The sequence below is a fragment of the Penicillium daleae genome (assembly GCF_028827525.1).
Source record: "Penicillium daleae strain IBT 16125 chromosome Unknown utg000009l_segment0_segment0, whole genome shotgun sequence".
In the NCBI taxonomy this organism is placed as follows: domain Eukaryota; kingdom Fungi; phylum Ascomycota; class Eurotiomycetes; order Eurotiales; family Aspergillaceae; genus Penicillium; species Penicillium daleae.
Genome location: NW_026623157.1, coordinates 2,225,426 through 2,238,962, shown reverse-complemented (window position 1 = coordinate 2,238,962; position 13,537 = coordinate 2,225,426). Strand labels below are relative to the sequence as shown.

At 50.4% G+C, this 13,537-nt stretch overlaps 6 protein-coding genes across 6 annotated transcripts; 3 read left to right on the top strand and 3 right to left on the bottom strand.

Annotated features, from left to right (window-relative positions):
• Nucleotides 1–29: 29 nt before the first annotated feature.
• N7458_011947 (uncharacterized protein) lies at nucleotides 30–2,892 on the top strand (the record flags this gene model as incomplete). The annotated part of the gene is made up of 4 exons (XM_056915329.1): nucleotides 30–168; nucleotides 244–2,187; nucleotides 2,241–2,336; nucleotides 2,393–2,892. 4 exons carry the CDS (start codon nucleotides 30–32, stop codon nucleotides 2,890–2,892), a joined length of 2,679 nt encoding a protein of 892 aa, XP_056760083.1.
• Nucleotides 2,893–4,405: 1,513 nt separating this feature from the next.
• Nucleotides 4,406–5,856, top strand: N7458_011946 (H(+)-transporting V1 sector ATPase subunit C; the record flags this gene model as incomplete). Its single annotated transcript, XM_056915328.1, has 6 exons — nucleotides 4,406–4,501; nucleotides 4,618–4,705; nucleotides 4,764–4,858; nucleotides 4,933–5,024; nucleotides 5,102–5,594; nucleotides 5,665–5,856. The coding sequence occupies 6 exons, from the start codon at nucleotides 4,406–4,408 to the stop codon at nucleotides 5,854–5,856; spliced, it is 1,056 nt and encodes a 351-aa protein (XP_056760082.1).
• Nucleotides 5,857–6,269: 413 nt separating this feature from the next.
• N7458_011945 (adenylyl-sulfate kinase) lies at nucleotides 6,270–7,014 on the bottom strand (the record flags this gene model as incomplete). Its single annotated transcript, XM_056915327.1, has 2 exons — nucleotides 6,270–6,897; nucleotides 7,007–7,014. 2 exons carry the CDS (start codon nucleotides 7,012–7,014, stop codon nucleotides 6,270–6,272), a joined length of 636 nt encoding a protein of 211 aa, XP_056760081.1.
• A 436-nt stretch (nucleotides 7,015–7,450) lies between these two features.
• Nucleotides 7,451–8,582, bottom strand: N7458_011944 (PaaI family thioesterase; the record flags this gene model as incomplete). The annotated part of the gene is made up of 3 exons (XM_056915326.1): nucleotides 7,451–7,486; nucleotides 7,575–8,347; nucleotides 8,402–8,582. The coding sequence occupies 3 exons, from the start codon at nucleotides 8,580–8,582 to the stop codon at nucleotides 7,451–7,453; spliced, it is 990 nt and encodes a 329-aa protein (XP_056760080.1).
• A 1,741-nt stretch (nucleotides 8,583–10,323) lies between these two features.
• On the top strand, nucleotides 10,324–11,556 carry N7458_011943 (zinc finger MYND domain-containing protein; the record flags this gene model as incomplete). Its single annotated transcript, XM_056915325.1, has 1 exon — nucleotides 10,324–11,556. The coding sequence occupies one exon, from the start codon at nucleotides 10,324–10,326 to the stop codon at nucleotides 11,554–11,556; it is 1,233 nt and encodes a 410-aa protein (XP_056760079.1).
• A 393-nt stretch (nucleotides 11,557–11,949) lies between these two features.
• Nucleotides 11,950–13,085, bottom strand: N7458_011942 (zinc finger MYND domain-containing protein; the record flags this gene model as incomplete). Its single annotated transcript, XM_056915324.1, has 2 exons — nucleotides 11,950–12,144; nucleotides 12,183–13,085. The coding sequence occupies 2 exons, from the start codon at nucleotides 13,083–13,085 to the stop codon at nucleotides 11,950–11,952; spliced, it is 1,098 nt and encodes a 365-aa protein (XP_056760078.1).
• Between the last annotated feature and the right edge of the window lie 452 nt (nucleotides 13,086–13,537).

The window sequence follows — 13,537 nt, the reverse complement described above, 5'->3', positions numbered from 1 at the left end:
ACAAATCTTTGCCCTCGCTTCCCCCAAGCATGGAGGAAACACGGTCCATCGATGAGGCTGCCAGTGAGACATATGCGGAACCTACCGAGCCATTGTACGGAAGAACAGACGGCCATGGTGATAATGCACGTACCGAGTCATCACCCACGGATCAGCCGGCTGCCATAGGTAAGGAAGTCACGACCCTTTCATCCAATCCGTGATCCAAGAGAACTGATCAAAGACTCACCTTATCTTATTCAGACAACCTTATTCTTCCCTCGAGCACTTACCGGAGCAGTCGCCAACTGAATGGACAGCGTGATAACGACGCCGACGAAGGCGGCGAATTCCTGATTCCTCTCACCTTCGATCCCTCAGAGGCCCTTCGCTCATCCTCCAATACACAATCTCAGCAAGAATTGCCCCGCGACTACTTTGGCCAAATCGGATCTGGCGATTCATCTCTCAGAACTTCTCGCGACGGCCGAGATTACACGTTAGAACCTCCATCCCGTGTCTCCTCGGAACATCCATCTCCCCACATCGCATACCAAGAGAAAGGTCGGGAAGCGCGTGAGACCGACTCCAGTCGACGTGACATGGAATCCCGAAACGGATGGACGGAGAAGCCCTCCACATCTCACTCTGAAAGAGCAGCACGCCTCGGAAAGTCAGAGTCCGCTCGTAGCTCCCGATCCGATCTGCCATTGGCGCTGAGAGACATGAGTGCTTTCTCTGGAGCGACTAGCCCTGATAGCAACCGGTCGAAGGAAGTCACTGGGTTGGATGGTGCTACACCGGGCTCTGCGCGTCCTTCAACCGAGCTACGCAGACCCCACGAGCACACAAATATGGATTCGAGCCGTTCGCAGCCTGCTTCAAGCATGGCATACCCACCTAAGCGGGGCGATTCACTTGAGGGCAAGCACCATCAGATCCCACGGAAGGACATTGGTGCCTCACCTACATCCTCCGCTTACGGGGGATCTCCCAGGCTACCTGATAGCATCACCGAGCAGCAGAAACACAACCTCACCTTGGTCAGCAACACACTGGACGGCGCGGGCTCGCCGTCCCAAACCCGCTACGGCAGCGAATTCTCCCAAGACGATGATCAAACCAGCGAATCCTTCCTCCGACGCATGTCTAATTCCGTCCGGCATGGTCGAAGCTTCAGTGACAAGAGTGTGCGCCTCGGGAAAGACAGCAAATTCCCCCGCTCACCTGCCAATGGCAGCTCCATTGGAACGGATATCGGCAGCCCTACGGCCAGCACCGCCCAAGCCGAGGAAATTGCCTGGCTTCGTAATGAGCTACGCAAGGAACGTCAGCGTGTGTCGGAGATGGAGGCCGCCGTCCGCGTCACTGCAGATGTCAAGCAAGTCAACACCGAGCTCTCGGAGAAGCGATCCACCATGGTTGTTCTCGATGCCCAGAGAGAAATCGTTCTGCGGGAGCTCACGGTCCTAACGGAACATTTGGAAGCGGAGAAACGTGGTGCTGCTGGTGGACCTCTAGACCTTGGAAAGCTCTCGAACCGTGTCCTTCGTGAACTTGCAGAGTCCATTCACAAACTCAAGGCGTCCTACACTCCGCAAATCGAGGAGCTTATCCAAAAACGCAGTGATTTGACGGAAGAGCTCGCCAATCTCAATCGGCAAAAGGAAAAGACCTTCCAAGAATTTGAGCAGCTTTCGTCCAAGAACGCGCAGCTGGCCGAGCTGAACAACACACTCGTGCACCAGATTCAGGGACTTTACAAGACCAGCTCTGATGTTCACCGTGGTGCGAATGGACTGGGAATCATCTCGCACAGCAAGGACAGATCCATTGGCTCGCTCGAAACTCTGAAGCCATCCATTGACAGCCTTGCGCCGTCTATCTCGACTGCTCACATTTCTGACGATATCGAGACGCAGACTGCCACGGCTACAGTTGTGCCTGGCCCTCAGGTTGTTAACTTGCGCAAGGGCAAGTTCATGAACTGGAAAAAGGGCGGTCAGAATGTTGCCAAGGGTGTCAAGGGTCTCAAGGGAGCCTTCATGTCCAGCGAAAATGCAGAGGGTGGCGGTGGTCTTCCTCGTTCTCAGACACAGGATCCTAGCCGACAGGGCTTTGGATTCTTTGGAAACCAACGCAGTAAGCAAGGCGGCAAAATGTCGCAGGCCGACAGCGTGCCGGTCTTGGCCGAAGCCGTTGGAGGTGGTACGTTTTCATCAATCAGTTTTAATGTCGTCCAGCTAACCTCTTTTTTCCAGGTCTCTTCGGTACGGATCTGGAAGTGCGCATGGAGCATGAGAAGAGCATTATTCCGGCGATTGTTACCCGGTGCATCCAGGAGGTCGAGTTACGAGGTATGTGTTCCTTCTCTTATGTCACAATCGGCTTGTGTTTGTCTAACTCCGTTTAGGCATGGATATGGAGGGCATTTATCGCAAATCTGGTGCAGCCTCCGCCATTCAGGGTATTCGCGACGGCTTTGAACGCTCTCCATTCGATTATGACATTTCCGACCCTGACCTTGACATTCATGCTGTCACTTCTGCTCTCAAGCAGTACTTCCGCAAGCTCCCAATGCCGCTGATTACCTATGACTGTTACGATAAGATCATCGACTCGTCTGAGATCACACACACCCCTGCACGAGTTGAGCTTTTACAAAAATATTTGGCTGAATTGCCCCGTGTGCACCGCGACGTTCTAGAGTTCCTGGTCTTCCATCTGAAGCGTGTGGTTGAGCGCCAAGATGAGAATCTGATGACCAGCCAGAATATCGCCGTCGTCTTTGCGCCGACCATCATGCGGCCTGAGAGCTTGGCCCGCGAGATGACGGATGTGCAAAAGAAGAATGATATTCTCAAGTTCCTAGTCGATAATTGTCAGGACGTCTTCATGGGCATGCAGACTTAATCTTGAAATCTCGAATTCCCTTTGTCTTTACCTGGGATCATTTGCTCTTTTTTGTGATGTCCCTCTTCGAACGTCTATGTGTGACTTTTGGTCGTCTCATATCTCTACAGATGTACAGAAACCAGACCAGAGTTCTCTTTTGGTCTTTTGTTCCCAGCCCATTCCTCCCCTCCCCTCCCCCTCCCTCCCTCATTCCACACTACTCTGTTCACGATCAGCGCTGCACGCTCGATACAGATACCCTGCCATGCCATTGATTCATTCTGCGCTTTCTGCTTGGTCTCGCCGCTTCTCTTTACATATTCCGCAGGTCCGAAGCTAGTCCATCCTTCTCCCCCTTTTCCTCCGTACCTTCACGTGGTCGACTTCGTCCTGCACCTCGCTGTCTACACCAGGGAATTCTTCAAAATTCTTGGTTTTGCTTGGGTGGCTGTAGGGACTTTTTCCCTTGTTCAAGTCCCTACTCTTTTTTTTGTTTTTTGTCATTGATTCAACTTTACCCTTTTTTTGGACTCACAATCCGTGTTGAGCGAGCATTGGATAGTGTCAATAGCGTTAAGCATCTTTATCGCCGGCCGAAATCTGATCTTGGTAGATTGATTCAAATCTGTTTCCTCCGGGTGTATGTGGGATAGAGATGTATCCCGCAGTAAGTTCGTTTCCACTAGGGTCCTTTAGGAATGAACTAGTTACGAGGTTTGCCCTGAGTAAGCTTATTAAAACTTTCTGTCTCCGTGAATTGAACCCCCGACTTTCTCGTCACCATACAAACAATTCGCGACACTTGGTGATGCTCAAATACTTCACCGCGATGCTCACAACCAACAAATACGGCACTAACGATCACCACAGTAATTAAAAGGCTTCAAAAAGAGAATATTATACTTAGCTAAATCTAAGGATTATTTTGATATGAGGAAAGTATTAAAAATATACAAAAATATAGCCGCGGTAGTGGTATCTATGTCCCGACAGCATAAAAAAGAAGTAACCCTCCACCTTAGAGGACCCCATTCCTTTCCCCGGGGATTTACCGACGCCTCATGGACGTCGAACCCCGATGAGACGTCCAGCGGTGATACCACTAGGCTATTAGGGGGGAGGGTTACTGGGAGGGACTGGAACTGGGTTATAACCTCTAGAATGTTTGCATTCAAGCTACCCTGCCTTATTCGCTATATACGCCATCCACATCCTCCAGAGTATTCACCAGCGTATAGCCCTCCATTTTAATATCTTCAGTGACCTATTTCAAGTTATGTACTTTCCAAAATTCGTATACAATAGTAAGACCGGGTACGAAGCCAAGCTTTATATCTATGTATCCGGTACTATGCAGGACTCACTATAGCTCCATAACCTCCAGCTCCATACTGTGGCCTCGTCCCGCACCAATCACCGCCCGACCGCCTACGACATCACCTCGCCCAGCTTCCCGCAGCTCCTGTTACCCCCCAAATCCTCAACCTCAGCCCCAGCCTCGAAGGGCTTTCTTCCAGTTTTTACAGTCGCCATGTCCAAACCAGGTCGATACCTCCTCGTCTCCCTCCCGACCTCCATCGTCCCCTCGCACCACCGCGACGACGCCCTCGACGCCGTATCGGCCACGGTCTCCCCGAGAACGGCTCCGTAGCCTCCTTTCCAATCCCGGAATTCAAGATCGGAACGCTAGATGCGCTAGTGCAGCAGGCTGATGAGCTAGCTAAGCTGGAGAATTCTTGCCAGGCGGTGGTGGCTAAGGTTGGCGATGCGTTGAAGAATATCCTGGAGGGCGATGAGGCGCAGATCGAGCGCATGAAGGTCGTGAATGATAGTACGTGTCTTGGAGGGCAGTGAACATTATTCTAGACGTGCCAGCTGACAATTCGCAGAACCGGTTGATCAGTACCTGCGGACGTTCTCGTGGAATAAGGTCAAGTATCGTGCGGATAAGCCGCTGGCGGAGTTGATCGATCTGCTGCACAAGGTAGGTTGCAGGACGATTGCTAAACAGCTAATGTATAATGTATAAAGCGGGACGTGAACTAATATATCTTGCAGGAAGCTGCTAGCATCGACAATGATATCCGGTCCAAGTACTCGCAATATAACCAAGTTAAGAACACGTTGGCTACGCTCCAGCGGAAACAAACGTGCGACCTCCACAGATGTCCTCCATCGCGAAACACCGAAACACCGCAAGAAGCTAACAATACCCGTTACTCTATAGAGGAAACCTCTCCACAAAATCCCTCGCTTCCATCGTCGACCCCCGATCCATCGTCCAAGACTCCGAATACATTGAGACCCACCTGATCGCCGTGCCCTCCCAGCTAGTCAAGGACTTCCTCAAGACCTACGAGACCGTCGCCCCGATGGTCGTTCCCCGATCCGCACAATTGCTCGCTGAGGACAGCGAATTCTCTCTCTATGCCGTGACTAGCTTCAAGAAGCACAGTGTCGAGTTTGTGCACAAGTGCCGCGAGCAGAAGTGGATCCCGCGCGACTTTAAATACGTTGAGGGTGGCAAGGAGGAGGAGCGTAAGGAGGTTGAGCGTGTTGGTGGTGATGAGCGCAAGCTTTGGGGGGAGACGCTGCGGCTGGGGCGGACTGCTTGGAGCGAGGCTGTGATGGTCTGGATTCATATTTTGGTCCTGCGGGTGTTCGTGGAGACTGTCCTGCGGTATGGACTTCCGCTAGACTTTGTCTGCGGTCTGATTCGGGTATGTTCTTTTCTATCATGTTCCTTTTCTGTCGTGGGGTGAGTTACTAACATGAGTTCGTCTTTTTTAGACACCGTCCTCGAAGCACGCGGACAAGGCTAAGAGCAACCTCGAAGAAAAGTACTCATACCTGGCGGGCAATGCCTTTGGCCGAGACAAGAAGGGCCGCGTTAAACGGGACGACCCGAGCGAGATGCATGCGGGTGCTGAAGGAACCGCAGAGTACACACCATATGTCTACTACGAATTCGAGTTCCAGTGAGATCCCCCCTCGAAGGTATACAGAAGGGATTCGTTGTTGCGTGGGAAAGAGAATTGCGTACATATACCAGTCAGGTACATTAGCACAAACTAGCATGTTTTAGTCATGTTACGGTTCCATTCGCGATTTTTCTACATTTAGTGTATACGCTTCCTCAATTGGGACTTTCTGTGGCTCTCCATGGAACTAATTCCAAGTCCTGTTCAGAGGTTGAATTCTCTTGCAAAGCAATCTATATTTGTCCAGTATTTACAGCGCCTGTATGCGGGGAATCAAGATAAAAACAAACATTCCAGATCCACACCACAGTATGCGACTGCCCTCTCTCTCTCTTCAATCCTAGCGAGACCCTTTTCTGCTCGTACACACCAAATCATTCATAAACACCATGTATCAAGGAAGGAACAGCCAGTTTACTCCTTCTTGGGGGGCAGATAACCCTTGGAGTCGAGGTAATCAATGATCTGCTTCACAGCATCGGGGACAGCCAGATCCACGTTCTTGATGTACACCTCGGGCTTCTCGGGCGCCTCATAGGGGGCACTGATACCAGTGAACTCCTTAATAATACCCTCCCGAGCCTTCTTGTACAGTCCCTTGGGATCACGCTGCTCAGCAACCTCAACGGGGACATCAACGTGGACCTCGACGAAAGGCAACCCCGTCTCCTCGCCGGGGGTGGGCACCTCGTGCAGCTGGCGGGCGGTCTCACGGTCCTTGCGGTAGGGCGAGATGAACGAGGTAATGGCGATGGCGGAGGAATCAGCGAACAACTTGGCCACCTCGGCGATCCGGCGGATGTTCTCGTTGCGGTCGGACTCGCTGAAGCCCAGGTCCTTGTTCAGGCCGAACCGGATGTTGTCGCCGTCCAGACGGTAGGCGTGCACGCCGCGGTCGTGCAGCAGCTGGTGCTCCAGTTCGACGGCTAGTGTAGACTTGCCCGAGGCGGAGAGGCCGGTCAGCCAGATGGTAAGACCTTGCTGCTTGCGCAGGTCGTTGCGCTCCTTGCGGGTCAGGGCGGCGGCGTGGAAGGTGATGTTGCTGGAGAAGGTAGGGTTAGTATAGTTCTGGGGCTGTTCTGGCGGGTGTGATGGCAATTGGGTAGTGATGCTTTAGATCTTAAGGGCTTAAGAAGTGCAATTGAACTTACGTGGCCATTTTGAAGGGATGTGTATGTGCAAGAGAGAAGATGAAGGAGAGTCAACTGGAGTAAATGAAGGAGGAGGGGGGTAGAGGAGACGGTGAAACGGGCCGCGTAAGAGCGGAAACGAGTGCTGATCGCGGGGTTTTTGGTTTTCTGCGGGCTTGGCGGGTTGGTAACTTGGTTGATACGAAATGCCGGTTCTATACGAATTGCGCCATCGATTCAACTTTGTATACCGAAAAAAACCAAGGTTCAGGTTGATATTCAATGATGCAAAATAATTCTATGCTATACATAATCCAGCCTTGTCCGACTAGATAGTTCCAAAATGCTTTCTAGTAACCACAGCATGACAGAAAATACAAAAAGAAATTGACAAAAAAAGGGAGGGGAAATCGCCAGTACGCCAGGAACCAGGAACAAAGTTGATCACGTCAGAGAATTTTTTTTTCAATCACTGACGCCACGGTACAAGCCGGACAACGCCTATGGGGATCCAGTTAGCCACATTTTTTCGCCACAATGCAAAAAAGCTTAAAGTAAGACAAGTTGTAGATTGCGATAGGAAACTTACAGCAGCCTGCTTGGGCTCGATAAACAGCGCCTTGGCCTCAACCAGCACTACAGGCTCCTTTCCTTCCTCGGGGAGAGTCTCAATGCGACCCTCAACCCACGCCTTGCGGCCTTCCACTTTGACAGTCTCCGCCCGAAGAACCACGTAGGTGTTGGCCATGGCCGGCGCCCGGTAATCAATGTTCAGGTTGGCGGTCACACCGACCTTGTTCGGTAATGCCGGAAAACAGCAGCGGGCCAGATTCTCGTCCAACATTGTAGCTAGCAAACCACCGTGAATAATACCGGGGTGGCCGCAGATATCAGAGCCCAGGTACATGAGCGAGACCAGGCTCTTGCCCTCGCGATGGGCGAACACGAACGGCGGAACAACGAGCTTGTTCGGGCCCAATAGAGTGCCCGCCGTCAGACTGCGCGCGCGAATGCCCTCTGGATACCGCAGATACGGGCGCGACTCCTCGAAATCGTCATCTTCGCGAAGCCTGTTGGCCTCGGGGTGTGTGCGGAGATACTCATCGACTTCCTCGGCATGAGCATCCACGGGGACGAAGGCCGTGAGGGTCTCGGCGTTGGAGATGATAGGGGTCGCCATGAGTCGCGAGACGGTACGTTGAGTCTGGTAGAGAAGACCGGCAGAGAAGGCAAGAACAGCGATCGAAGTGAAGCCAAGGAAGCGGCGGAATCGCGATCGCGGAGGAGGAGAAGGAGGGGGTGTTTGCGGGTGAACGGAAGGGTTCGGTTCTGCGACAGCCGACGGATTAGATACTTGTCCACCTAGAGATACGATGCCGTTGGTGTATCGGGTTCAGATCGTAGCACATGGCTTACCGGTAGAGTAGGATCGACTGCGAGTATACTGCGGAAACGCGAAAGAGGGCCGATGTGTGGATGAGGCTATCCGGCGCTGGAGGAGAAGCCGAGATGGAGCTGGCGTCAATCGAGCTGTTGAGGAGATGGAGGAGGAAGAGGAGGAGAGGGCGGAAGAAGGAAAAGATGATAAACGGAGCATGATCCAAATCCGCTCCGTTCGAGGGCGTCACAGTCGAGTTGTTGGGAGGCAAAGGGTTCGTTGAGGACGGAGAGTGGACTCCGGCTAAGTTACCTCGGCATCCTGTCCTTCTTGGGCGTTTTCCGCGTTTTCCATCATCGGCGGTACCGGAAAATTTTAGGTGGTGGCTAAGCCCCCAAAAAATTTGTAAGCTTTGATTTTATGAGTAAATGGTGTGTATTATGTAGTGGTAAGAGGTTCTTTTTTATGAATACTTGTTCATTCTAACTTGTCTGCATCGGGTTTGGTATGACCGTTTGGATCGCCAGTGCAGATTTATCTCCACCGCTCGCTCCACTACATACTTCTCCCAGGTTCACGGTGTAAACACCAACCGCTAGCACTACCACCCGTGGACGTGGATTCCCTTTGAGTTTACCGAGTAGATATACCGTACTTTATGTCCTTGATGTTGTTCAAAGCCACTAGAATAACATCAGATGAAAATGCTGTAAAAGGAAATCAACAAACCAATGTTTTGCAGGCACAAGACCAGCGCTACCATATTGGGAAATATATAGTTAGAAAAAAACCTCTGATTCAAAATTTATGGAGACACCATGTCAATTCGAACTTCTTCTTTCGTGAGATCTATTTCATGGCCATCGTCGTTGTTTTAGTTAACATTAATGCGAAGTCCCCAAGACTTGCGACGCGGGGACTCTGCCAGCTGTGAACTGCATGGCTCTCTCCAGCCAACAGTTCCAGAACAACTTTGTTTGGCGGTCATCAAAATTCTATAGACCAATATACACAGACCACCATGCGTTCCAACCTACAAGTTGAGTATCTTCACAGTACCATAGGCAGACGGCTCAAGTCAAATCCTAGATTCTTTGCAAAAAAACACGATGCGGTCTGATTAGCCTCTGGATCGCTCGTTTCTCTCCAAACAAGCAGTGCATGCCTCCAAAAGCAGAATAATCGAATTGTAAACTGTTCAAGAATATACCTACAGCAGAAAATGTAACAAAATTAACGCTCCTTAACCGCTGGAACGGAGTCAATCCAGCAAAATTCCCGCTATACTTATACGGCACGTGACCTAACCACGTGACTTAGTATACCCTAACGAAGTATACAAAGTCTCAAGTAAATCAAGCAGAAGAATCATCACGCCTCAACGTTTTTGAAGTGTTAACTGGGCATGAAAATGACAAATAGGTACATATATTAAATACAGTGGCTGTGGAAGCCCATAACACTGTAAATATTGGCGGAGCTGTTCTGTATTAACACTTGGAAAAAAGGTATTGAAAGATGCAGACAAATCAGAGGAATATGCGAAGAAACTAATGGATAAACAGTGCTCATTCTCTATACAAAAGCGCATTGGAGTGATTTGATATCATATAGCTTTACATCTCGAATTTGGAACAAAATATCCAATATTCGGTGGTGCTTCCTGCTCCCGTCCTCGTCATGGCGGCGGTGGCTACAAGGGATACATCTAGATTCTCACAATGAGACCTTGAAAAGAGATGTTGAGAGTTAATGTAGAACAACTCCTGCCTCAAATATGGCGAGAGGCTTCCAAGCAATCGCCGCGGTGATGGGTGCTTGGTCATTTCCCCAGTTGACGCTGCCTTTCTCTCTTTTCTTCACCTCCCATCACACTCCACATACGCAAACTTGAGATCATTCTCCCATCTTGCATCCTTTCAAGACCTTCAAGCATCCAATCGACTGTCTCATTATCCAAATGGACAACCCCAATCGTGTCATATCCTTCGATGACTTCGAAGAGGAGAGCGTATCTTCTTCCGAGTCTTGGTATCCCCCACCGAATCTCCCGCAGAATCTCGCATCGCATCACCAATCTCATCCTCAGATTCTTTGCGTGAACCCAGCAGATTTGAACTCTTATGGTCAAGTGCAAGTGATCCTTCCCTCGAGCTGTGCTATCTGCCCAAAAATGGCACAGTATGACTGCGGTGATTGCCGTGCCATCTCATACTGTAGCCCGGAGCATGCGCAACTCGACGAATCCTCTCACAAAGAAGCTTGCTCGAACATCTATGAGAGCAGTCAAAGACTCGAGATATTGAGACAGCAGCTTGTCTCCCGCATTCCAAGCCCCTTCCGCCACAACATCGGACAGTTCTGGGCGATGCCCGAGACCTCCGTGTACTTGCAGGAGATGTCCAATCTGGTGGAATTACTGGGGTCAATAATTCACCGCACGGCGGTTGAACGACGCCTCGTCTATGCCTTCCACGTCATGTATTTTGGAGGAAGCGATCGCCAGAGCTTCAGATTCAGAGTCCCAGCTCTCATGATGCGTATCAACCGGGACCAAGAGTGCTACGACTTCATGAAGTGGCGCTCCAACAACCACAACAGAGACCGGTTGAGCCAAATGTCTCTCGAGACCATGAGGGTCCGCTTTGCAAACCCCATCATCACCGGGCCCCGTATCATCAGCCAGGACAACTTCGTGGGCTACATCGACGAGGATATCTTCGAGCCGATCGAAGAATTCGACCGGGAAACATCCATCATGACACTGATTCCGCTGTGTCTGGTGAAGATCCGATTCCTATTCGAGGTCCAGCGGATGGAGCTGGCAGTCCAAGCCTTTGGTTCGCGATTCCCCAACGAGGTCTTGGACATGATCGTGAAGAACATCCCCACGACCAAGAAAATCGCCCAGAATCAACAACTTGTCGAAAACCCATTCGTTCGGCTTGGGGCTATGGAGACGCTGATGGGTCAAATCCTACAGCTCTACAACAAGATCCATAGCCTCAATCCTTACGTTTGGAAAGGGATGGTGTGGGCAAAGCGTGGTGATGCTCGGCGGGGGGAGATGGATCCCCAGTGGCTCGCGTGGGACATGGAGACCTACGTGAAGAACAACTGGGAATCATGGATCGAGACTCCTGGAGCGATTTCGCTCCTGAAGAGAATCATGGCCGAGACAGGAAACACTTGATTCCTGTCTCGTAATAAGGGCATCTATCTCATGTGTGATTAGCGAGGACCTCTCTTTCTTGTCAGATTAGCGAAAAATCTCATCTCATGTATGATTCTAAATACTTCATTATCTTCTCGAGATCCATCGAGATTAAGCATGTCGTAGTTGAGTACCAGAATAATCCATAATGTTCTCTAGCTCTCTCGAGCCAAGTTATCCATTCTTGACTAGATTTGTATCCATACACTATCTTGCTAGGAGTCTGATCCAAGCGCTCTGTAGGTTCATGTAAATGTGGTCGCTCAGATTGATATTATGAGATCATTCAAACTTCGAATTCGAACCAGAATATGAAGATTGAGTGAACAGCCCTGGTAGTCTCGGCTACTCACATTTGACCATCCGGTATGATCACTTTTGGCCATCACGAATGCTCACAATGTAATCCATGGCCCCTGGCGTGAGGACCCACTCGCGATAGGTCCTAGCCAGGACCAACTGCGCTTCCTCCACGGACCCCGGCTTGTAATCAGGCGGGTTTGCCTGTAGGTGATTGCCTGGGTTCAGCAGCGCCCCCAAAAGTGAACGTTCAGACGGTCTACGTGCCTGTAGATTTGGAGAGTCTGAACGTTCAAGGCTTTCACCAATTCTATGCGAGAGGCGTATCGCATAGCACGGGGCTCCGCGGAGATCGCTGGATGGTCCGGCACGTTATCCAAGATCAGATCTACGAGCTCTTGCGGCAGCCTCTTGCGGAGCAAGGCGGCTGTGGAATCTATCTTTTGCAGCTCGAAGACTAGACGGATCTTGAGTATGGCCAGGAAAACAAGGTGAGCAATCGTGTGGCTGGCTCCGGGGATGTCAGAGGCCGGTTCATAGAGGAAACAATCAACCGGCTCAAAGAGATATGGGCTTGATAGGTAGCCATAGACATCTCCTTCGCCAAAGTCAAAGTAATCATGTAGTGGGTTGGCAGCTGGGAAAGTGTAGCATTTGAGGAAGCTATAACACTCCTGGTAGCAACCAAGCCTGAGGAGGAGAGCCGGTGGAATATCCCGGAGATCGTCGTGTTGTTCAGCTTGATTTCCGCAAAGCAGCTCCATGATTCCGACCAACTGGGCCTTGACTGACTCAGTTGTGTTGATTTGGGCAATGTCTCCGAGAAATTTCATTTTTCGCTCCAAGTGTTGCCAAGATAGCGAGCGACCCCAGTAGACTGATAATAATACCAGCATGTATTTGAAGGTGCAGATAAAGTCTAGGTTGCCACGTTCGATTTCGGAGGTGTCAAGCATATGGAGTTTCATTTGGTTGCACTCGTCCTTGTGTGATGGCCAGTGAGCATCCTGGTGCTCAGGGCAACAGTAAAACATCACTTTGCATGTAGTACAGCGGATAAGATCATCCTTCTGTACATTACAGACTCCACACCCCGAAATAGGTGCAGGGAACGCTGGAAGAGTGAAGAGGCTCGATATCAGCACGTTGTTGGTAAGAGGAGGGCTTTCAGGGCGTTCGATGACTGCGGGATCGACGATGGTATCCATAGTTTGATGCGATTGAAGTAGAGATGGAAGCTGGAAGAGTGGTTGATGAGGATGAAAGTGTGTAGATGGGAGGAATATGCGAAGGTGAAGGAACTCGAGGACGAGAGGTGGAATGGTATCCCAATAGCCTCGCGGCTGGGGAAGAGTATACTTGCGGCTGTGCATAGTCTTGCCCAGCCGCACGCTCAAGGCATCGACGACTAATGGCAAGACCAAGGCTGCATCAAATGTACATAACCCGAGCTTTGGAATATTAGAAGATACGATAACTACATGAATGTGCATTATAGAACTCTAATGATCTCTATATGAACCGGACAAATATATATAGAGAATCTTATAAGCGCAATGAGGTTCTTGTTGAAGTGCCCATTAGTTTATATTGATGGCTTTTTTGACGGGGAGAAACTTGCTTTGCCTGTGCGTAAATAAGTATGGAGTATTTTAATCAT